This window comes from Hyperolius riggenbachi, chromosome 7, assembly GCF_040937935.1.
Source record: "Hyperolius riggenbachi isolate aHypRig1 chromosome 7, aHypRig1.pri, whole genome shotgun sequence".
Classification (NCBI taxonomy): Eukaryota; Metazoa; Chordata; class Amphibia; order Anura; family Hyperoliidae; genus Hyperolius; species Hyperolius riggenbachi.
The window spans coordinates 147,255,851-147,281,191 of NC_090652.1; the positions used below are offsets into that span (position 1 = coordinate 147,255,851).

A 25,341-nucleotide genomic window follows, 5' to 3' on the forward strand; every position below is an offset into this window, starting at 1 on the left:
TTTTTTTTCCATTTTTTTTCTTACTACTCCATTTAAAATTCATTTAGAATAAAATAATTCTTAGCAAAACATACCACCCAAAGAAAGCCTAATTGGTGTTAAAAAAGCTATACATAGATCATTTAGTTGTGATAAAGTTATTGGCTATTAACTTCAAGAAAAGTGCCAATATGGATCAGAAATTTTGTCAGAAATTTAAAGACAGCTCTACACATGTATGATGCAAAATATATTCAGCTTTATTAAACAATTCAAATAAAACAATTATTAAAACCAATTAAAATCTCCCGATTCAAATCAAAGGTAATTGATATTCCAGCTCATAAACCATAATATTCCAATAATATTGTAATGAGCAAAAATCCAAGAGGGCCAGATAACAAGTGCCTGGTGCAAAGTGCACAGTGCAAGGTGCCTAGTGCAAAATGGATACAAACTACTGTATAAATACAACTGTGCAAAAAAAAGGGGGGGGGGGGGGGAAGGGATCATAAATCCATGTTCATATACCTAATAAAGTGCCTCATGCCTGTGAATTCATATGAAGAAATACAAGTATAAATAAACCAGGGCTGTGGAGTCGGAGTCGTGGAGTCGGGCAATTTTGGGTGCCTGGAGTCGGAGTCTGGAAAAGATGCACCGACTCCGACTCCTAATGATTTTGTAACTGTAATTAAAATAGAAAATATGATAAATTTTTCTATTTCTCAGATAATAGTCATTAAAAATAATATATATATACACTATATATACCGTAATAGCTGTGCTTAGTCCACAAAAATGAAATAAACCAATCAAAATTAGTTACTTGTGCTGCTTCAATAAAGCAGTCCCCGTATTTTTAAGGTCAGATATACATATATGATTGTGACTGTATATATGATGTGTACACAGGAATCTCTTATATATACTAAATAACATCTATGCTGTAAGAATAAAGCCTAATGTGTAGCTGTGTCACTAATAGAGATGGTCAACGAGATGGAAATAATTCTGCATTGATGCTGATTTATGCAAATGTATGCACTCCCTTTGCTGATGAAATCAAATAATTTGATATGTTATTAAAATTTGGTTTGGTGACTACAAATTAAAGGGTAACTGAGACAGATGAAAAGTAAAGTTTTATACATACCTGGGGCTTCCTCCAGCCCCCTTCAGTCTAATCAGTCCCTCGCTGTCCTCCACCACCCGGATCTTCTGCTATGAGTCCTGGTAATTCAGCCAGTCAGCGCTGTCCGGCCGCATGCCGCTCCCACAGCCAGGAACATTCTGCACCTGCGCAATAGTGCTGCACAGGTGTAGTATGCTCCTGGCGGCGGAGTGTGTGCATGCGCACTACGCCCGACTGGCTCAAGTACCTGGACTCATAGCAGAAGATCCAGGTGGTGGAGGAGGACAACGAGGGACTGATTATCCTGATGGCGGCTGGAGGAAGCACCAGGTATGTATAAAACTTTAATTTAATCTGTCTTAGGTTTACTTTGTTACACAGTAGTACTATACTCTACATATGCACTCCCCACAGAGCTGCAGGGAATCCACTGAGAATGTTGTGCACATTAAACACAGAGGTGTTGTCTGTTTACAATCTCCTCATTCCCCTGCAGAGTACCTGCACATCATTCTTACATGTACCCACACTTACATTGCCTAGGGCCTGATAGATGTTCTTTGTTCCGGTTTGTACCATTTACAAGTACTCTTACCAAGGACTAGTTTTAGTCTAAAGGGAATAAATATAGTAGTCTACATATCCTTCTCACTTCAGTTGTCTTGTAAAATTCCTAAGTGTTGGCAGTTAAGAGACGACTTTCATGTTACATACTTTTAATCAACAAAATTGTAATATGCAAATTAGAGGAGTCGGAGTCGAGGAGTCGGTGGAATCCTAAACTGAGGAGTCGGAGTCGGTGGATTTTTGGACCGACTCCACAGCCCTGAAATAAACATCACCCTGTAAGAAAGAAATTAGTCTGTAATCAACCATATATGCTGTATGCAGGAGCCGTGTGCATATCTAGTCTCAGGAAAAACACTGGACCTGTACATGCACACAACCCCCCACACAGACCCTGTGCAAAAACACACCCGTATTCTCTATGATTGTGTCTCCACATAAATAAAGTGCATAAACAGTGAGCAAGTGGCCTTACCGATATGAGCTGGAAGCCGGGAGAGGAACCACGCCTAGTTATTGGCTAATGAAAATTATTGGCTAATGAAAGGGAGGAACGCTGAAATGTGGTTAACTAGTTAAACTTAAGCCATTTAGGGCCCATTCACACTAGAAGTGCTTTTCTGAGCATTTTGCGATTGATTAGCGGTTTTTTAAAATCGCTCCCATTCACTTTCATTAAAATCGCAATCGCGTGCGCGAAAACCACATCGATTTTTTTCTGAGATTTTTTCCACAATTTTAAAAAAAGTGAACAAAAGCGCTTCTAGTGTGAATGGGCCCTTAAAGAAAACCCGAGGTGGATTTCTGACATGAATATTAGGACACAGAGGCTGGTTCTGCATACTATCACCAACCTCTGTGTCCTTATAGTGTGCCCCCCACTGCTCTCTGCTGTCCCCCAATATAAAAACCGCCACGCTAGTGACATGCAGCTTGTCACTAGCTGGCTGTTTACCTTTGTGCTCTCATTCCCCCGCACCTCCCCCACCTCCTGCATCAGGGGCGTAGCAATAGGGGGTGCAGCGGTAGCGACCGCATCGGGGCCCTTGGGCCAGAGGGGCCCCGAAGGGCCCTCCCTCATTTACAGTATTAGCTCTCTATTGGTCCTGTGCTCATAATAATCACTTCTATAGATAGCTTTGAATAGTTGTAATCATTAACAAGCTGTTCCCCATCCCCTTCTTGCACCTCTGACACTGTAGTTACCATTGGCAGGTTTTGGTGCGCCGTATCAATTGTTATGTATAGAGTGCTTGAGGGGCCCCATTGTAAGACTTGCATCAGGGCCCACAGCTCCTTAGCTACGCCACTGTCCTGCATATCGCCGCTCCCCGCCTGCACATCACAGCACAAAGGTAAACAGCCAGCTAGTGACAAACTGCATGTCACTAGTGTGGCGGGTTTTATATTGGGAGCGTGGGGGGGGGGGGCACACTATAAGGACACAGAGGCTGGTGATAGTATGCAGAACCAGCCTCTGTGTCCTAATATTCATGGAAGAAACCCATCTCAGGTTCTCTTTAAAGTCTCTGATTAATTAGCCAGTCACCCACTTCTTGATCTGTAGCTGCTGGTTTAATTGCTTCAGTTTCTCTCTTTTCCTACATCAGTGGAAATGTGCATGCTAAGAAAATAATGTGTATGACTATATAGACAAGCCTTCTAAGTAATAATAGATTTAGAAACAATCATATATCTGTGGGTTAGTCTCTGAATGTTCTTGACAAAAGGGTGGTCATGGATTTTCCCAGATGTCAGCTAAATGCTACCCCAATGAATTGTGGACAAAACAGGTGCCTGCACATGGCATAACTGTGTCTTGTACAGAACTAGTTTTCTCAAATGGTGCAGCCAATACAAGCATTCATTTTGACAATGGAGTGATTACATTGCTATTTGTTAGTGGCAAGCATGAATTGCCAAATGAATAAAACTGCAAAGTTTAATGATAAGAAGTGAATAAACATTTCAACTGTAAAAATCTTGTCCACTGAAAAGTTAGAACAAAGCAGGTTACAGATTGTCCAGAAAACTCATGGTGAACTGCTAGGAGTGTGACATGGGCTTGAAAGAGATCAAAAAGCCTCCATATTAAATGGCTATGCAAAACAGAAATTTGCCTTCTTAAAACAGAAGGTACTTGTGATAATTCAGGTTGGAGTGAGCTCTAAGGTGTCACACAGTGCATCACTGCTGAATATGCATATCATGTCTTTGTTGTCTTAAACACACCTCCAGAACCGCTGGAATGCCATGGTGTGTCAGCTTGTTAATCTAACAAGGCCAAACCAATCCAACATGCATACAGAGTGACTATTACAGTTTGGTTGATCCTCATCAGTGCTTGGCATGGATTAATATCACTTCATGTTACAGTTACAAATAGCCCAGCAAGCTCATGGTGAACCAGAACTCCTAGGAGTTTGTAAGGGACTTAAAGAGACCCTGAAGCGAGAATAAATCTCGCTTCAGAGCCCATAGTTAGCAGGGGCATGTGTGCCCTTGCTAAAACGCCGCTATCCCGCGGCTAAACGGGGGTCCCTTCACCCCCAAACCCACCCCCGCAAACCTTGGTCGTAGACTTGGTCGTAAATCTTCTTTTCCTGGAGGCAGGGCTAACAGCTGCAGCCCTGCCTCTAGTCGCGTCTATCAGCGGCGCATCGACGCCTCTCCCCCGCCCCTCAGTGAAGGAAGACAGAGGGGCGGGGGAGATACGGGTCTGATAGACGCGCGTGGGGCAGGGCTGCGGCGGTTAGCCCTGCCCAAATGCGGAAGCGCTCCCCCGCTGTACGGAGGGGATTGGGGGGTGAAGGGACCCCGTTAAGCCGCGGGATAGCACACATGCCCCTGCTATCTATGAGGTCTGAAGCGAGATTTATTCTCGCTTCAGACACTCTTTAACAAGATCAAAAAGCCTCTTTACTAAAATGCAATGAAAAACAGAGGTTTGTGTCTCTGAGCAATGTGTGCAAGTATCTTAGTATCTCTGTGCAGTGTGCGAGTGTCTCAGTGCAGTGTTTGTCAGTGCAATGTGTGTATGTCTCAGTGCAGTGTATGTCTGTGCAATGTGTAGGTGTCTCAGTGCACACACAGACACACACGCATTGCACAGGGACACACTAACACACTGCACAGAGACACATACACGCATTGCACAGAAACACACAGGACATTATACGTTCCTCAGGCATATTTAGAGCAACCAAAATGCACATGCAAAGGAGACAGGGCTAGACGAGAGTGCAGTAAATAATAATGAAGGGGTGGAGAAGCATACACAGACACAGCAGGAGAGCTCTGTGGTCTGTGAATCAGGCAAGAGCAGCAGAGGGAGAGACTGAGATCTCGTGATTCAGGTTGTTTCATGCAAGGGCTGGCCCTATATAAAATCATTTAAAGGGAGTCTGAAGCCAGATTAAAAAAACAAAAACAGATGCCTAGTAGAGTGAGGGCTCTGGGTCCTATAGAGCCCTCCCATATCTCTCCTGGTTCCATCGTTCCTGCACTGGCTCTCTCGTTAGCAGTCTCTGCTGCTACTACAGAAAAAAATAGATTTTTCTTGGTTTTAAAAATGTGATACTGTATACTGATGTGAATGTTGGAAAAGCCAAATGAAGAGTATACAGGCAGCGTGTAACCTGGGACTGGACATTCTTATTTCACATATCATGTTGACAAGATTCCCTAATAATAAGCTGCTGTCTGTTATAACCAGGGTTTACACGAAGATGCTTTGAAAGACTGTGATGAGGCCTTGTTGGTGAACAACAAAAATATCAGAGCACTGTACTACAGGTCCGAAGTCCTCTTTATACTGGAGAAATACAAGGAGGCTTATGAAGCTATAGCGAGCTGCTCACTAGTTGCACCAAAGGTAAGCTTAGCTCACAGTGTATTGGGCTAATACTTTTATTACCCTTTATGTAAACATTATGACTTAAATACACAATCTGATGAAATACTTGCCTTCCTACCCAACAGCAAAATAAACTTCCTTGTTTCAGGATAGTTATGTTATTTCACTCTTGTCATGAAGTAATATGCATTCTGGAAATGAGAATGCCAGTGTGCATTTGATTGTCTCTAAAGGAAGTCTGTACTGAGTGAAATTAGCCATTTTGCTTTGCTTTTAAAAAAAGCATTCAGATATTTTAGTTTAGTTCCAAATTGATACTTCTGGGAAAAACCAGTGACTGAATGTGAGTCAGATCACTTGATCCACAGACAGTGACTCACTAAAATACCAGAGTCTGGAGATCAGAGCAACAGCTAGGCAAGTCACATTTTTGCAGTAATAGGTGAACAATGATAACCTCTATAACCCTCTTACTATAGGTTTACTTTTAATGCATTCACTTCATGGAACATACAGGATCTTCTAAAAAAATTAGCATATTGTGATAAAGTTCATTATTTTCTGTAATGTACTGATAAACATTAAACTTTCATATATTTTAGACTCAGATACACACAACTCAAGTAGTTCAAGCCTTTTATTGTTTTAATATTGATGATTTTGGCATACAGCTCATGAAAACCCAAATTTCCTATCTCAAAAAATTAGCATATTTCATCCGACCAATAAAAGAAAAGTGTTTTTAAAACAAAAAAAAGTCAACCTTCAAATAATTATGTTCAGTTATGCACTCAATGCTTGGTCGGGAATCCTTTTGCAGAAATGACTGCTTCAATGCGGCGTGGCATGGAGGCAATCAGCCTGTGGCACTGCTCAGGTGTTATGGAGGCCCAGGATGCTTTGATAGCGGCCTTAAAGTGGATCTGTAACCTCAAAAAATCCCCTGGGGGCTACTCACCTCGGGTGGGGGAAGCCTCTGGATCCTAATGAGGCTTCCCACGCCGTCCTCTGTCCCACGGGGGTCTCGCTGCAGCCCTCCGTGCAGCCGTGACGTAATATTTACCTTCCTGGCTCCTGCGCAGGCGCTCTGACGGCTGTCGGCTCCGAACTACACGGAAATACCCGATCGCCGTCGGGTCTGCTCTACTGCGCAGGCGCAAGTTTCCGGCGCCTGCGCAGTAGAGCGGACCCGACTGAGATCGGGTATTTCCGTGTAGTTCGGAGAGGAAAGCAGCCACAGCGCCCCCGCTGGAGCCAGCAAAGGTAAATATTGAAATGACAGTCGGGCCTGTCGCCGGCTGTTCAGAGGGCTGCAGCGAGACCCCCGTGGGACAGAGGACGGCGTGGGAAGCCTCATTAGGATCCGGAGGCTTCCCCCACCCGAGGTGAGTACCCCCCAGGGGATCTTTTTCATGTTACAGAGTCTCTTTAAGCTCATCCAGAGTGTTGGGTCTTGCGTCTCTCAACCTTCTCTTCACAATATCCCACAGATTCCCAATGGGGTTCAGGTCAGGAGAGTTGGCAGGCCAATTGTGCAGATTAATACCATGGTCAGTAAACCATTTACCAGTGGTTTTGGCACTGTGAGCAGGTGCCAGGTCGTGCTGAAAAATGAAATCTTCATCTCCATAAATCTTTTCAGCAGATGGAAGCATGAAGTGCTCCAAAATCTCCTGATAGCTAGCTGCATTGACCCTGCCCTTGATAAAACACAGTGGACCAACACCAGCAGCTGACATGGCACCCCAGACCATCACTGACTGTGGGTACTTGACACTGGACTTCAGGCATTTTGGCATTTCCCTCTCCCCAGTCTTCCTTCAGACTCTGGCACCTTGATTTCTGAATGACATGTAAAAGTTGCTTTCATCCGAAAAAAGTACTTTGGACCACTGAGCAACAGTTCAGTGCTGCTTCTCTGTAGCCCAGGTCAGGCGCTTCTGCCGCTGTTTCTGGTTCAAAAGTGGGTTCATGCTTCCATCTGCTGAAAAGCTTTATGGAGATGAAGATTTCATTTTTCAGCATGCCCCGGCACCTGCTCACAGCGCCAAAACCACTGGTAAATGGTTTACTGACCATGGTATTACTGTGCTCAATTGGCCTGCCAACTCTCCTGACCTAAACCCCATAGAGAATCTGTGGGATATTGTGAAGAGAAAGTTGAGAGACGCAAGACCCGACACGCTGGATGAGCTTAAGGCCGCTATCGAAGCATCCTGGGCCTCCATAACACCTGAGCAGTGCCACAGGCTGATTGCCTCCATGCCACGCCGCATTGAAGCAGTCCTTTCTGCAAAAGAATTCCCGACCAAGTATTGAGTGCATAACTGAACATAATTATTTGAAGGTTGACTTTTTTTTGTTTTAAAAACACTTTTCTTTTATTGGTCGGATGAAATATGCTAATTTTTTGAGATAGGAAATTTGGGTTTTCATGAGCTGTCTGCCAAAATCATCAATATTAAAACAATAAAAGGCTTGAACTACTTCAGTTGTGTGTATTTGAATCTAAAATATATGAAAGTCTGTTTATCAGTACATTACAGAAAATAATGAACTTTATCACAATATGCTCATTTTTTGAGAAGATCCTGTACATGTTTAATTCACCAGTGATCTTTTGTTCACTTCCTTTACACATAGCTTACTCTATAGCAGAAATTCTGAAACTGTGAACCAGGCCTCAGTTGTGAGTACATACAAAATTTGGGGTTTACCATGGGGCTGCAGCTCAATCGTGCAATTGCATCTATTTATTTGTTACAATGTGGGCCAGTGAGTTGGCGCAGCCAGTAGATACAACAAAGATCAGAAGAATTTCATAAATTGGCCATAGACACCGTATCATCCTAGTCCATTATTTAACTCTTTATTGCACAATCAATAAAGGTTACAGATATACTCCTTTCAGGAACCAATCCACAGATAGCATTAAAGGACTTACGAGGCCATAATGGCTAAAAAAAAGCCAAGTACCTTTAAGATGTTTAAATGCACGGAGGACGCCGTCCGCGCCCTCCGTGCAGTTCCGCCGGGTCCCCTTCCTGTGATCGCCCCCCGTGCCGATCGCGACCCCACAGGCCGGGTCGGGCTCTCGTTCCGCTCCCAATATGGCCGCTTCCTCTGGCCGCGGCTGCGCAGTCCGCCTTGCCGCTAGTGCAGCTGCGCAGCTCTACGGCCAACCCCCCGAACCACGCACTAGCGTCCTCCGTGCATTTAAACATCTTAAAGGTACTTGGCTTTTTTTTAGCCATTTTGGCCTCGTAAGTCCTTTAAAAAATTGCTTGCGTGCATGCAGTCTGTCAAAAGGACTCTTATGCTCCATGCACTCAAGCCCAGTCTGCCTAACTGACACACAGCAGCAAATGACCATTCACACAGCAGCTGCTTCCCCCTAATGGGGATAAGTCCTTAAAGCATTAGTCAAGATGCAGCAAGCAAGCGTGGGCCGGCTGAAGACAGATGCAGTTCAAAACGCTTATAAGCTTTTGATGAAGCAATGCCACCCAGGCATCATTTTTCCATTAGTCACACATAGAGTCATGCATCAGCACCAATATACTTGCGTTAGCCCATCAGGGTGCAATACTTCAATCTGGATCAAACAAACAAACACAGAACATTCATATTGCGCTTTTCTCCTGGCAGACTCAAAGCGCCAGAGCTGCAGCCACTAGGACGCGCTCTATAGGCAGTAGCAGTGTTAGGGAGACTTGCCCAAGATCTCCTACTGAATAGGTGCAGGCTTACTGAACAGGCAGAGCCGAGATTCGAACCCAGGTCTTCTGTGCCAGAGGCAGAGCCCTTAACCATTACACTATCCAGCCACCTCAGCGTGTCTTCTCCCCTCTAGGTGTTTATAACTTTCCTTTTTGGCGGCAGTGGATACACAGCTCCTGCTCCCCTCACTGGGGGCCAATTCAGCCTTAATCACTCCCGGTCCCTGTGTATGGGATAGTTATACAGCAGATGTCCGCACAGATACATGGGGATACTCTAGCTCAGGCATGGGCAAACTTGGCCCTCCAGCTCTACAAGTCCCACAATGCATTGCAGTAGTCTGACAGCCACAGTCATGACTCATAAAGGCAAATGCATTGTGGGACTTGTAGTTCCGTAACACTGGAGGGCCGAGTTTGCCCATGCCTGCTTTAGCTTCACGGCAGCTGCTCCTTGCCTTGGACTGGCATAGGGGAACTATGACACGCCGGCTGGCTGTATCAGCACAGGCAATGGGGACGCTTGGATAGCGTGGTGCGGCGATAGGCTCCTCCCACCGACACGTTTTGCGTCGCATGACGCTTCTTCAGGGCGTGGCTTAGGGGCATTGCATCCACTGCTTTATAGGAAGGCTGGATCCCTTCCTGGTATGGCTCACCAGCCTCCCTGGTGATGTCACTGTTGTTCATTTGAACAAGGCTTTATTGCTCCAACAATTTTTTACAGTTAACCCTCCTGGTGGTTTGCTTAAAATCCGCCAGGGGGCAGCAAATCAGTGTTTTCTTTAAAAAAATTTTTTCTTTTTCATGTAGCGAGACAAGGTCTTGCTACATGATATCCCCCCAGCCCCTCCGATCGCCGAACGGGATCTCCTGGAGGGCTTCCCCCGTCGCCATGGGGACGTCGTGACGTCAAAGGGGACTCCGATCCACCCCACAGCGCTGCCTGGCACTGATTGGCCAGGCAGCGCACGGGGTCTGGGGGGGGGCGTCCACGGCGCGAAGAATAGCGGCGGATCGGCGGGTAGCGGCGGCGATCGCATTGCACACGCAGCTAGCAAAGTGCTAGCAAAGTGTAGCAAAAAAAAAATTATGCAAATCGGCCCAGCGGGGCCTGAACGGTGCCTTCCGGCTGCATAGCCCGTGCTCAGCACGGGCTTACCGCCAGGGAGGTTAATCATAAGTAAGGCAGTCTTTTCTTTAGGCATTCATTTATATCATTATCCATAATTAATTCCTTCTCTTATTTTTAGGATTTTTTACTTTCAAAAGACTTTAGTTACAAATCATAGCAATATACATCTCGTTCGCTTCATTATAGCACCATCTAGTGGAAATTTTTAGTATTGCCATAATATACATGATCACAGACTATTTTTCCTTATCTCATTCATGCTCCCAACCACACATCTTACTAAGCCCAACTATAAAACGCATGTCATAATTCTGGAACATAAATTTCCTAAGGTACTGATCATTAGATAAATCTTTTTGTATTATCGATTATAGTCTACCTGACGTAGGAAAGGGGTCAGGTTTAAGTCTGCAGCTTGACTAGCGCTTTAAGGACTTATCCCCATTAGGGGGAAGCAGCTGCTGTGTGAATGGTCATTTGCTGCTGTGTGTCAGTTAGGCAGACTGGGCTTGAGTGCATGGAGCATAAGAGTCCTTTTGACAGACTCCATGCACGCAAGCCTAGAATGGACATCTATGGGGGCGCGGGTTGGCTCCTTGGTTTTTAATGTACTGAGTTCTGCGCAGAAACAATTTTTTAATGCTATCTGTGTTTTGGTTCCTGAAAGGAGTATATCTGTAACGTTTATAGATCGTGCAATAAAGAGTTAGATGATGAACTAGGATGATACGGTGTCTATGGCCAATTTATGAAATTCTTCTGATCTCAGTTGTGAGTACGCCTGCAAAGAAATACTATTAGTTGCTGATTTCATGCACATCATAGACAGTTTGGGATTGGGCTGATAAAAATCATCAGGAAGTGTGTCTGAATGGCTCTTTTGTAAACTGGACACAAGCTGCATTAGATTGGCATGTACGCTGGAATTATTAGAATTTCATTGACCATTTCTACTGGTGAGGTGCAGTAACATTTTTAGTAAGGCCAAGGAACATGGCTAGTATAACACTGATCCTTCGCTCACACCGCTGGCTACCTATAAAATGGAGAATCCTCAAGATTGGCATATTAGTATTCAAATCTTTACACACTTTGGTCCCTAGACACCTGAAGGATTTGTTACAACTGCATCACACGATCTTAGAAAAAGGCTCTAATTACTTGGTAACCCCCAAAGTCCACCTCAAAACCTTTGAAGCCAGATCCTTCCTTCTGTCATGCTGCCTCTACATTTTGGAATTCCTTGCCACACCCAATCAGGACATCTCCATCGCTGGTAACCTAGAGACTCGACAACAAAATTTTCAGCCTTATTTCTTCTATCCTATAAGTTTCTATACCTGTTCTAATGTGGTCTGTCTTACTGCAGCGTTTCCTAGTTGCACAGTGGCTGTATTATCTCTGTTATATAATCTAATTTTCTTTCCTCTGACGGCTTTGTTGGGCTCAGGCACTCAGGCAGGAATGTGCTGCTCTACTTGTGATAGGATAGAAGCTATACACACCCTCTGCACGCCCCCTGCAGGCTCTGTGTGAGTCACAGACTGAGCTCCTCTCAGCTTATCACACTCTGGTTAGCAGCCATGTCTTTTGTTTGTAAACACTGCCTAAAACTGGCAATTACAAGCCAGGATTGCAGCAGGGAGTGGCAGAAACAGCACAGAGGGGCCCAGGAGAACATAATGAATAGAATGGTATGCTTTTTATTGTAAGAATTTTAGAGTACAGATTCTCTTTAAAGGCTGCCATACACTGGTTGATTGCCACCAGATCGACCAACAGATAGATTCCTCTCTGATCGAATCTTGTCTAATGAGTGTGTGGTGCATTCGATAACCTCTATATGTGTTTTTGAGCCATTATCAGGTTGGCTTTGACTTGGGCTATACCTATTGTTATTTCACAATGCAGTTTTGAGCACGGCACCTTTTTATTATTTTTATGACGAAGCTTAATGTATTTATAAGCAAAACATGTTGATTTATACAGTTGTTTGAATGTTAGTAGGGGGTGATTTTTAGTTATCCCCACTTATCAATCCAAGGAGCGCACTGGAGTTCTGAGTCTGCACTGACCCTCTTTGCCAGTGGTGCTGCAACAACCTGAATAATTTGATTGGCAGATTACGTCCGTGATTAAGTTGGGGTTTTGCAGTGGGAGCTATTAAAGAGAAACTCCAACCAAGAATTGAACTTTATCCCAATCAGTAGCTGATACCCCCTTTTACATGAGAAATCTATTCCTTTTCACAAACAGACCATCAGGGGGCGCTGTATGACTGATATTGTGGTAACTCCTCCCACAAAGAAATTCTGAGTACGTACTCTTGGCAGTTTCCTGTCTGTGAACCTTGCTGCGTTGTGGAAAATAGCTGTTTACAGCTGTTTCCAACTGCCAAAAAAAACATGCAGCAGCTACATCATCTGCCAACAGTAAAAATGGCACCATGTAATGTCAGAATGTAAATCAGGGATTTAAAAGATTTTACAATGGGCAAACACTGACTAAATCATTTATACATAATTATTGTAAAAATGAAGCACTTTTTTTTAATTACATTATTTTCACTGGAGTTCCTCTTTAATCTCATAAACTGCATGTTAATTTATGCTCTAGGCCAGGCTTTCTCAACCAGGGTTCCCTGGAACCCCATGGTTCCTTGAGGACTCTGCAGGGGTTCCTTGGCATTTTACCCCATAGTGGGGGAAGTAAAATAGAGCACACTATAATTGGTGGTACTGTAACAAGAAGCACTAAATTGGGGGGTCAGGAGACAGTATAATGAGTGGCAGTGTAATAGGAGATATTGAAATTAGCAGCCTAACTTATTTAAAGACCATGCCTCCTGAAAAATAAATGTAGGGGTTCTTCGAGACCAAAAAATTGTTTGCAGGGGTTCCTTGAGATCCAAAAGTTATTTACAGGGTTCCTCCAAGGTAAAAAGGTTGAGAAAGGCTGCTTGTCTTATGCAGGTGGAGTTGGTCATGAATGACCTCAGCAGGGCCTACTATCCACTCTGTATATGACAAGACTATTTGGTATACCTACCCTAGAGATATTTGCGTATTAAATTGTTCTCCCTCCCCCTTATGTCCTTTGGTTATGGTAGAATAGCCCTAATTTTATAGATGTATGATTAAAAGTTACGTTTTAGGTAATACATAACCTTCTCTTTAAGAGATAATAGAGTCTTTGAGGATTGTAAAATGCTAGTGTTTGTCTGTTCATTACCCTAGCTCGCCTTATTCCTTGGTGTTTGTCTGATCGAATCTCATCAGAGAGGGATCTATTGGCTGCCCATACACTGCACACAGATTTTGAATCGATTTCAGGATGAAATTGATTCACAGCCTGTGGAGCTGCCGCTGTCTCGCCTCCCCCAGCCATTAGCAATTATTATTATTATTATTATTATTATTATTAAGTATTTATATAGCGCCGACATATTACGCAGCGCTGTACAGTGTGTATATATATATATTGTCTTGTCGCTAACTGTCCCTCAAAGGAGCTCACAATCTAATCCCTACCATTGCCATATGTCTATATTATGTAGTGTAAGTACTGTAGTCTAGGGTCAATTTTTTTAGGGGGAGCCAATTAACTTATCCGTATGTTTTTGGAATGTGGGAGGAAACCGGAGTGCCCGGAGGAAACCCACGCAGACACGGAGAGAACATACAAACTCTTTTCCGATAGTGACCTGGCTGGGATTCGAACCAGGAACCCAGTGCTGCAAGGCGAGAGAGCTAACCACTACGCCACCGTGCTGCCCTATATGATATTACCTGTCTCTAGTTATTTTGCAGTCAGAAGCACTTGTGACAGATGCTACTGTAGCCAAACCTTGGCTTGCCCACATTCACATACACAACTCTACATTGGGGGTTGGCTTATAATTATGTGGGTGAAATGAGGGCCCTTGAAGCCTGGCCTCTACCAGCAGAGCTTACCATAGGAGACTAGTTTGATTCAGACAGGCAGAGCTTTATGGGGTGTAGTCATATTCCGGTACTTATCCGTTAGCCGGGCGCATCCGGCAGGTGGCGCTAATTACTATTCCCCCTCCAGGCCGACATGGATAGTAGGGAAAGATGTAACTCTGGTGGAGTTTTGTCACCACCTGCCGGATGCGCCCGGCTAACGGATAAGTACCCGTATTCCTGTTTCACTTACATGAACATAAGGCAGCCTCTGCTCCAGTACTGGTCTAATGTTTGGGCATTCGGGAGACGGGGAGCATACAAATCCTGTAGCAGGAAGTATATCATGTTTCCGGGTGACCAGGGATTTATGTAGTAGTGCATCAAAGTAGAAAATATGATGTTTTGTTTATACTTTAGTTTACTTGGTCAATTCCTGTACACCTTATAACTGGTGCATGCTGTGATGTGTCTGGGGAAAGGAATGTGGAAATTCCAGACGAATATTAGTTTTGCTGGTAAATGCAACCTTGCCACCAGTTAGGTGTACAGTGGTTCACTATATCAGTGTTTCCCAACCGCTGTTCCGCGGCACACTAGTGTGCCGCGGAACGTTGCCTGGTGTGCCGTGCTCTTATCCCCCCTCCCGCCCGTCCCTGCGGCCGCCGCTGTTATTACCTTAGCAGCGGCCGCTCTCCCCTCTCCAGACCATGTATATGCTAGCAGCGTATCTCCGGCTGCTCTGTGTGATGCACTGATGCGGAAGGAGGCAGGGCTCGGTTACCATAGTAACGGCGATACATATCGCCGTTACAGGAAGCCGCTGCCCTCCTTTCTTCCGCATCAGTGCATCACACAGAGCAGCCGGAGATACGCTGCTTGAATATACACGCGCCGGAGAGGGGAGAGCGGCCGCTGTTAACAAGGTAATAACAGCGGCGGCCGCGGGGACGGGCGGGAGGCACTAAACTGGCTATACTGGGGCACTATTCTGGGGTACTATACTGGCTATCCTGGGGCACTAAACTGGCTATACTGGGGCACTATTCTAGCTATACTGGGGCACTATTCTGGCTATACCGGGGCACTATACTAGCTATACTGGGGGGCTATACTGGGGCACTATACTGGCTATACTGGGGCACTATACTGGGGCACTAAACTGGCTATACTGGGGCACTATTCTGGGGCACTATACTAGCTATACTGGGGCACAATACTGGCTATACTGGGGGGGCTATACTGGGGTACTATACTGGCTATACTGGGGCACTATACTGGCTATACTGGGGCACTATACTAGCTATACTGGGGCACTATACTAGCTATACTGGGGCACTATACTGGCTATACTGGGGCACTATACTGGGGCACTAAACTGGCTATACTGGGGCACTATTCTGGGGCACTATACTAGCTATACTGGGGCACAATACTGGCTATACTGGGGGGCTATACTGGCTATACTGGGGCACTATACTGAGGCAACTAAACTCCCTACACTGGGGCAACTATGCCAGCTATGCAGCCGCACCCCAGCCCCCCCCCCCCCCCCCCCCCATAGCGGCACTGTCCACTAGGTCGCGCAAACAACCGGGGGCCGCATCGCCCCCACCGCGCGCGCGCGCGCCGTTCCCCGGAGAAAAATTTGGTCAGACAGTGTTCCCCGGGCTGGAAAAGGTTGGGAAACACTGCACTATATGATCTCTAAAAGGGCTTGTCATACTTTTTTTGTCTAAATGTAACTCTCTTTGGCTATCATTCATAGAAGTGTGTTCCCGGGCGGGAAAATACAGCATTCAGTATTTTAGACTTCTATGTGCTAATTCAGAAATTTTTTTACACTTGCGATGGAAGTTTGATATGAAAGGATAAGAAAGGATACGCATGGCCAAAGCCGCGCAGGCGCAGTGGCCCGGAGGCTGCACCGAAAGCAGCTGGCAGCGGGAAAACGGAGGCTCGTGGAGGACCAGCGTGGGACAGGATGGCTGCTGGGGGCTTGCAGAAGCCCCATGTAAGTGAAACAGCTTGTTTTAAACTTATCTACAGTTCCACTTTAAAGGGGTTCTCTTGTGGGTTTAAAAAAGCTAAAACTGACACTTACCTGGGGCTTCTTTCAGCCCCCTGCAGCTGTAATGTCCCGCGCCATCCTCCTCCAATGCTCCGTTCCCCGCCGTAATTATTAGTCTAACTAGACGAATAGAACTGCGGCTGCACGGCCGCGCGCATGCTCGCAGCCGCAGCTCTATTCGTCTAGTTAGATGAATAAAAGCACTTCCCAAACATTTCCCATCTCAAGTGAAAAAAACATGTTAATCAATAGTGTTCCTTTAAAGAGGAACTGTTGCGAAAATCTTACAATTTAAAGCACATAGAAATAAGAAGTACATTTCTCCCAGAGTAAAATAAGCCATAAATTACTTTTCTCCTATGTTCCTGTCGCTTACAATAAGAAGTAGTAATCTGTCATTACTGACAGATTTTGGATTAGCCCATCTTCTCATAGGGGGGTTCTCAGGGTTTTCTTTATTTTTAAAAGCACTTAGTTACTGGCAGTTGCTACGTCCAACTGCCAAAATAGTGTGCAGCGAGCAGGGAGGCTTGCCAGCATCTTTGTATAAATCTTTTTCAGGGAATGTCTTTATAAAGTATAAAGGCCATGCTGAGAATCCCCTATGGAGAGATGGACTAGCCCAAAACCTGACGTTAATGTCAGATTTTTACTACCTACTGTGAGTTACATCAACATAGGGGAGAGGTAATTTATGGCTCATTTTACTCTAGGAGAAATGTACTTCTTATTTGTATGTGTTTTAGATTTCAAGATTTTCGCGACAATTCCTCTTTAAGTAAAAAAGTATTTAATCTACATGGTATTCACAGTTGTAAAACAATTATTTTACTTTCTGTTTCACTAAGACTCATCACTGGGACAAAAAGTGAAGGTAAGTTCCACCACAGAAAACGCAATAAAAACCTGACAAAGTGAGTTCACGTAAAGGACAAGTACTGTTGTGACATTGCACTCAGCTGTCACATGTGATGCAAAATTGTGTCAGATGTATGAGTTCTGTCAGTTGATGTGCTGAATATCTTTGTAGCAGTTTCTTATACTTTCCACTTGGTTTCATAGACCACTAATATATATAGACTGTAGCTGTAAATGTGTATGAGAATTGTGCACCTGTATGTATAAAAAGACATTTGCTAATTTAAAATGTTCCAAAATAACAAACTCTTTCCTGTAGGATGTGAGTGTGGTAAAATTAACTCAAGAACTGGCTGCAAAACTTGGATTAAAAATTAGAAAAGCTTATGTCAGAGTAAGTAGAACATGTTTCATTTCTCTCCAATATCACACTACTCCTTTTTCTTTTCTATATAAAAATAACATTTAATATTTAATGTGTTTTAGCCTGGTACCCAAAGTGCTCAGATGGATACAGCTGAGAAGGTAAGCCTGTTGGAACCTTGCTGCCTTTGTCACTTTAACTTTCAAACTTTATTTCTTTATATTCCCAAAGTCTTTGCCAAGGTCTTTGACATTTTTGTTTAGTACAAGTAGTGGAAGCTGTAGTAGACCATTCCAACCAATGGCATTTCCTAATTTCTTTAACTATAGAAGTTCAACTGTTAGGCTTCTAAGCACATTATTGGACACTAAAAACAAAAGGTAACTGCAGGTCAACACTATTCACGGTTGAAAAGACAAGGCCGTAATGCATCAGTTTGAGACGGTGGGGCAAAGCCATTAAAAGTTTGTGCCCTTGTAGGCCAAGCATAGAAGAAGAAACAGTGACTTTGAAGCACACCTATTCTTTAAAAGAGAACCCGAGCCGGAATCGGAAGCCAAGCCAAGCCGCGACCCAGGAAGTACTCCTGGGCTGCGGCTTAGCTTCCAGTTGGAGGAAGCTAGCAGAGCTGGGGAGCGGCGGGGGAGCCTGTAATGGAGGCAGCAGTGTGGAGGAGGCTACATTACCAGTGACAAGCGGGTGGATTGATGGACTGCAGGGACCTTTGGTCACCTGTAGCTTGCACTGGTAGCTATTGCTTACATACTGTGAAGATTCTTTTGCAATAAAGCAAGAACATATAATTGCACAATATTTTGGAGTGCGCTGGTCTCTGCTGTACTGACATTTAAAACAAAAATGGTTTTATAGTGGAGCTCATAAGCTCATTATTCAATGCATAAAGGACATATACAATACTATTTTAGCTTACTTAGTGTACCTGGAGGAAATCTTGACACAATTATTTCCTGTAAGGCTCCCATGCCTCAGAGAGGCTTTCTGACACAAAGTATGTATTCAATTATATTTCATTGATGTGTTGCATTTGTAGTTCTACAAAACTATGCACCTTCATTTGACACTCATCTGTTTTTCCCCTACAGGGTCAGACGTGGTTTTAAATATCTTTGCCCCAATTCATATGTTTTTCATATATGACCCAGAAGATTAAGGATATATACAAACATGAGATCATATCGCTCTGTTATACAGGGTGGGCCATTTATATGGATACAGCTTAATAAAATGGGAATGGTTCGTGATATTAACTTCCTGTTTGTGGCACATTAGTATATGTGAGGGCGGGAAACTTTTCAAGATGGGTGGTTACCATGGCAGCCATTTTGAAGTTGGCCATTTTGAATCCAACTTTTGTTTTTTCAATAGGAAGAGGGTCATGTGACACATCAAACTTATTGGGAATTTCACAAGAAAAACAATGGTGTGCTTGGTTTTAATGTAACTTTATTCTTTCCTGAGTTATTTACAAGTTTCTGACCACTTATAAAATGTGTTTAATGTTCTGCCCATTGTGTTGGATTGTCAATGCAACCCTCTTCTCCCACTCTTCACACACTGATAGCAACACTGCAGAAGAAATGCTAGTACAGGCTTCCAGTATCCATAGTTACAGGTGCTGCACATCTCGTATCTTCACAGCATAGACAATTGCCTTCAGATGACCCCAAGATAAAAGTCTTAGGGGGTCAGATCGGGAGACCTTGGGGGCCATTCAACTGGCCCACGACGACCAATCCACTTTCCAGGAAACTGTTCATCTAGGAATGCTCGGACCTGACACCCATAATGTGGTGGTGCACCATCTTGCTGGAAAAACTCAAAAGTGCCAGGTTCAGTGCATAAAGAGGAAAACACATCATCATGAAGCAATTTTGCATATCCAGTGGCCTTGAGGTTTCCATTGATGAAGAATGGAGCCACTATCTTTGTACCCCGTATACCACACCGTCCTCTGAAGGCAATTGTCTATGCTGTGAAGATACGAGATGTGCAGCACCTGAAACTACGGATACTGGAAGCCTGTGCCAGCATTTCTCCTGCAGTGTTGCTATCAGTGTGTGAAGAGTGGAAGAAGAGGGTTGCATTGACAATACAACACAATGGGCAGCATATTGAACACATTTTATAAGTGGTCAGAAACTTGTAAATAACTCATGAAAGAATAAAGCTATGTTAAAACCAAGCACACCTTTGTTTTTCTTGTGAAATTCCCAATAAGTTTGATGTGTCACATGACCCTCTTCCTATTGAAAAAACAAAAGTTCGATTTAAAATGGCCAACTTCAAAATGGTCGCCATGGTCACCACATATCTTAAAAAAGTTTACACCCTCACATATACTACTGTGCCACAAACAGGAAGTTAATATCACCAACCATTCCCATTTTATTAAGGTGTATCCATATAAATGGCCCACCCTGTATATTGGAAGAAGGGGACATATCTCCTGATAGTTATTAGAAACAGCTGGCAAAGTGAATTGCTGTAGGATTTCTTTTTATGTCATTTTATGTCAAGTGAGCAGGATCATTAATTAATCTCCCACAGTGCTCTGGGGTAGGAGGCTGCGTAACATCTTAGCCTAAACTAAGCATCACTGGGAGGCTGGGGTTACATACTAATATACAGAAATATGTAGATATAAGAAGCATTTCTGATGCTGAAACAAGGATAATTCATATAACAATGTGTATCCTGAACATTTTTTTGTGTGTGTGTGTGTGTGTTGCTTTGAGTAGTTATGGGTCCTCTTTAAGACGTTACTGCTCCGTATTTAGTTATATAATTTGATATCATGAATATTTTTAAAATGGACCCACAAAGCAAAGGCAGGGCATTCACTGATTTATTTGCCACACACTAGTTCAAAGAGACTCATTTTCTAAATAGTTACAGGTGTTGCTCCAGATTTAAAGTAAAGCAGATAGTTTGAGGTAATGGCTGTTTACATAAGTGTTTTCTAAAATGCATTTGGCTTTATGTACTTTATTTTTACCAACTATGTTTTCTTTATTGCAGATGACGGATTGTCTAGCAGATAAACTGGAACCTGGTATGTATGTTGTCTTGCATGTGCCTGCCACTCCTGGTAATTTGGGTGCCACCATAGGTGCAATGCAATATGTGGCTATGGAGGCACAAGTTTGTAATTTGTCCACCTGAGTTTGGCTGCCTACAACTAACACTGGTTGTTAGCTTTAGACAGTGGGGTGCTTAGTATTAAGCATGGGGGGTAGGGTAGTGTTAGGGTAGGTGGCGGGGGTTTGTTAGTGTGAGAGATAGGTTAGGGATAGGCGATAGTAGAATATTGCCAACCTTACCTATATGCTGCTATTGGTATTAATAAGCACCAGGCTGCTGACCTGGCTGGGTCGGTGACTGCTACCGAGGGGACCCCGGGAAACAGTCTTGGAGCGGAGCTGCGGCGAGGGACACATAAGCTTCCAGGGGCTGAAGGAAGCCCCAGGTAAGTAAATCTGATTTTTTTTTTTCAACTTCTCAGATGTATCCCTTAAAGAGACTCTGTAACAAAAAAAAAAAAACATCCACTGGTGGGTACTCAGCTCGGGAGGGGGAAGCCTTAGGGTCCCAATAAGGCTTCCCCCATCCCTGTAGCTGCAGGCAATCCAGCGCTGGATTCCCCGAAGCGTTCTGCAATCCTCCCCCGGCAAGCCTGACAAGCGCTAATTTTTGTGGGACACAGGAGGACAGGGGAAGCCTCGATCGTATTTGGAGGCTGCCCTCACCCGAGGTGAGTACCCCCCGGGGAACTTTTTTTTAGTTACAGGTTTTCTCTAAGGCAGCTGGATAAGAAATTTTAAGGATATGTGGATTTAAATTGTATATCAATCATAAAAGACCAGGGGCTGTATGTATCTACAGTCCTGGCCAAACGTTTTGTGAATGGCGTTAACAGTCATTTTTACAAAGTTTGCTGCGTCAGTGTTTTTAGATCTTTTTGTGTGTTGTTTCCGTGGTTTATTGCAGTATAATTACAAGCATTTCAGTTAGCTTGGTACTGTAAGCTGCTATGTATACTTGTTGTAATTTTTTCAAATAATTACAGTGCAATACACTTAAATTTTTTAATCCGTGTTCTGTGCTTTTGTTTAATTTCAGATTTCCGTGAAGAAGACTGTGAATCTCCTATCTCATCCTTCTCCTCTCTAAGTGTGGATTGTGAAGTACTAAGAACGCCGTCTCCCCTGTCGGTGACCTCACTCTCTCCCAATGTTCAGCCCAATACTGATGTGGAGCCATTCCCTTCAGCACTTGCTAGCAGTGATACATCTGCTCTGTTTCCAGTGGCAAATATGCGTGATGAAATTATTGGGGATGAACTGGATCACATTCTTGACTCTGTGTCAAACTCTAACAGCTTAAATGAGGTGAGGTTAAAGAAATATTTGTAGCAGTTTGACATCCAGAGGTTAGCTGGTTGTATAGGGGCTACTGATCCAAATGCCTTTCCTCTTATGGCTGCAGCTCTTGAGTGCTTTGAGTCCAACAGGAGAAAAGCGCTCTACAAATGTTAGGATTATATTATTAATAATATTATTATTTATAACACATTTTAAGGGAGGATACCAGATTTTTCTTAAAGGATACGTCCGAGAGAAATAAAAAAAAGAGATCTACTTACCCAGGGATTCATCTAGCCCCTAGCAGTCAATATGTCCCTCGCCGCAGCTCTAGTTTCCCATGATCCCCTCCATTGCAGATGCTGAACTAGCCAAATCGGCATCTTCTGCACCTGCGCGAGTGCACAGCTGCGTGCTGCTCACAATCGCGCTCACATGGCTTGAAGCTACTGCACCTGCACAGAACGCTCCCGGCCACTGAAGCACGCCCACGCGTGGCTGCGCGCAGGCTCAGAAGATGCAGACCTGGCAAGGTAGGCATCTGCAACGGAGGGGATCCCGGGACACTAGATCTGCGGCGAGGGACATATTGACTGCCAGGGGCTGGATGAAGCCCTGATAAGTACATCTCTTTTTTTTTTTTTAATTTTCCTCAGACGTATCCTTTAATGTCGAGCAACATATTATTTATTCATATTTTTTTTTAATCAGAAAAGGCAGACTTATTATTTAGAAATTTATAATTGACAGATTTAATCATATTTAGATGATATTTTCTCCCTTGAGTTTTGATTTAGTCAGCGCTTTTCTAATCTATGTAGGTATGAAATAAATGATGCATAATGTAAAATTATTTATTTGTAATTTGTAAATTGTCTGCTTATATGCAGACAATTTACTGCTGTATGTTACCTAACCGTCAACCAGTTTCCTTCATTTATTTTTTCATTTAATCTAGACCTTCAGGGTCTCAGGACTGGAGATAAATTAACCAAAACCTTTTTTTTGTTAATTTTCCTAGACCACTGCAATTTCTATGAAGCCAATTTTTTAAATTCTCCAAGTCCTCAGTTCATTACACTACACTGGGAGGGAGAGCAAATGCTCTAAACAAAGCAGTACGTTACTTATATATGGCTGTAGGTAAGACCTCCCGTCTCATTTAAAAGCACAGAGGGCCATATGCAATTCTCTTTTTCACCTGAGTTTTCTTTAGGAGATAATTTTTCATCTTCGATTTTAAATAACTTTCCAGCACTTTTCAACTAAAACAAGTACCAAAACGTAGGTGAAAAAGTACTATAAAAAATTATTTTGAGTATTTTCTTGCTTTCTGTTGGCTTGAAAGGCATTTTATTGACAAGTTTAAAAATATCACCTAGGAGAAAAAGGGAATTGCATATGGGCCAGAGGGTGCTAATTCCTTCTCCAGCACAAAAACACAGGGACTGAAAACAAAAGGGACATCAGCTCCACATATTGCAATACCTCTTAGCTGGACAGCCGCATGCTGGCTGCCTGGTATGCGTAACCTAACCTCTCTTGAGCGTTACTCCATATTTTTTAGGGGTAAAATATGGGAGAGAAAGAGCAAGTGCTCTAAACCAAACACTGCTAACATGTTTTGTAATATTAGAAGGAATGTCTCTTTTGCATTCGGTTTTCAGCTCCTGTGTATTTGTGCTGGATAAGGAATTAGCACAGTCTGTGCCTTTAATTGAGCGGGAAGGCCTTACCTGTAGCCATATAAAAGTGTATCCTGTTGTATCGTGTATCTAATTTAATATGATGATTTTTCTCTATCTGAGACAAAATTCATTCGTCGGATCCCCAGATAAGGTTCTGCGCCCCTTACAACTAGTTCTGAATGCAGCAGCCAGACTCCTAGCCAATGCTCCCCGCAGCTCACACATTTCCCCAGTACTGCAACTCACTGGTTGCCAGTAAAATGGAGAATCCATTTTAACCAGTAGCCGACCGCGTCACGCCGATGGGCGTGGCCGTGGCGGCAGCCCCAGGACCGCCTAACGTCGATTCGGCGTAAAGTCATGGGGCTCTGGTTTGCATGAGATCGCGCACAGGCTGCGCGCGCATCTCCTGCTTGGTAGGCGTAGCGGAGCTCCGCCTTCAGCCTGGGAGACTGTTAGACGGTGAAACCGCCATCTAATTACTGGTACAGCGCTGCGATCTGCAGCAGCGCTGTACTGGGGACAGTCCCCTCCTTAGGCACAAGGGTGATTGGCTGTCATAGGCTTAAGCCTATGACAGCTGATCATGTGGATTGGCTGGTGGGGGGAGGGAGGGAGGGGGGAGTATATGAAAGTAAAAAAACACATTTTTTATTAATAAAAATGACAAATAAACAAACCTAAACAAATAAACAAACATCTGGGGGTGATCAGACCCCACCAGGAGAGAGCTCTGTTGGTGGGGAGAAAAGGGGGGGGGGGGGGAGAGAATCACTAGTGTGCTGTGTTGTGCGGCCCTGCAACTTGGCCTTAAAGCTGCAGTGGCCAATTTGTCAAAAAATGTTCTGGTCACTACGGGGGTTTAACACCATGGTCCTCGAGGTTAAGATCTGCCTGCTGACATTCAAGGCACTAAACCATATGGGACCCAAATACATAGCGGATCTGTTGGAACTTTATGCCCCTCCACGCAGCCTCCGCTCTGCCAGTAAGATGAATCTGGTTATTCCCAGGATACACTTATTTGGTGCTCGGGCCTTTTCCTGTGTCCTACTCTATGGAACTCGCTTCCACAGTCAGTGTGAGAGGCTCATTTCTGGACAGCTTTAAAGGACAACTGAAGAGAGAGGTATATGGAGTCTGCCATGTTTATTTCCTTTTAACTAATACCAGTTGCTTGGCAGCCTTGCTGATCCTCTGCCTCTAATACCATTAGCCCTAGCCCCTGAACAAGCATGCAGCAGATCAGGTGTTTCAGACTTTAAAGTCAGATCTGACAAGACTAGCTGCATGCTTGTTTCTGGTGTTATTCAGATACTACTGCAGAGAAATAGACCAGCAGGGCTGCCAGGCAACTGGTATTGATTAAAAGGAAATAAATATGGCAGCCTCCGTATACCTCTTACTTTAGTTCCCCTTTAATAAAAGGCTAAACACCCACCTCTTTTCCTGAGCCTTTGAGACTGTATAACGCAGATGACAGCACTTTGAGTCCCCAGGGAGAAAAGCTCTATAAAAATATTGTTATTGTTAAAATGCTCAGCTGCAGTAAAAATGCTTAGTAAGCCATTTTAGTAATGTAATTGGTATAAAGTATGACTCTGCTAATAACCTCCAGTACGAGTCAACTTTAAGTAAGTTTTCGACCCTTTTAAATTGAAGTC

General features: G+C 43.8%; 1 protein-coding gene across 4 annotated transcripts in view; it reads left to right on the top strand.

Annotated features, from left to right (window-relative positions):
* Positions 1-25,341, top strand: part of ZC3H7A (zinc finger CCCH-type containing 7A) — a 193,972-nt gene that overhangs the window by 53,988 nt on the left and 114,643 nt on the right. For all 4 annotated transcript variants that reach the window (XM_068244740.1, XM_068244737.1, XM_068244738.1 and 1 more), the window contains exons 5-9: positions 5,397-5,555; positions 17,563-17,637; positions 17,730-17,768; positions 20,647-20,680; positions 21,748-22,016. In XM_068244740.1, the coding sequence (XP_068100841.1) occupies positions 5,397-5,555; positions 17,563-17,637; positions 17,730-17,768; positions 20,647-20,680; positions 21,748-22,016 (576 nt within the window). The remainder of the gene's footprint in view (positions 1-5,396; positions 5,556-17,562; positions 17,638-17,729; positions 17,769-20,646; positions 20,681-21,747; positions 22,017-25,341) is intronic.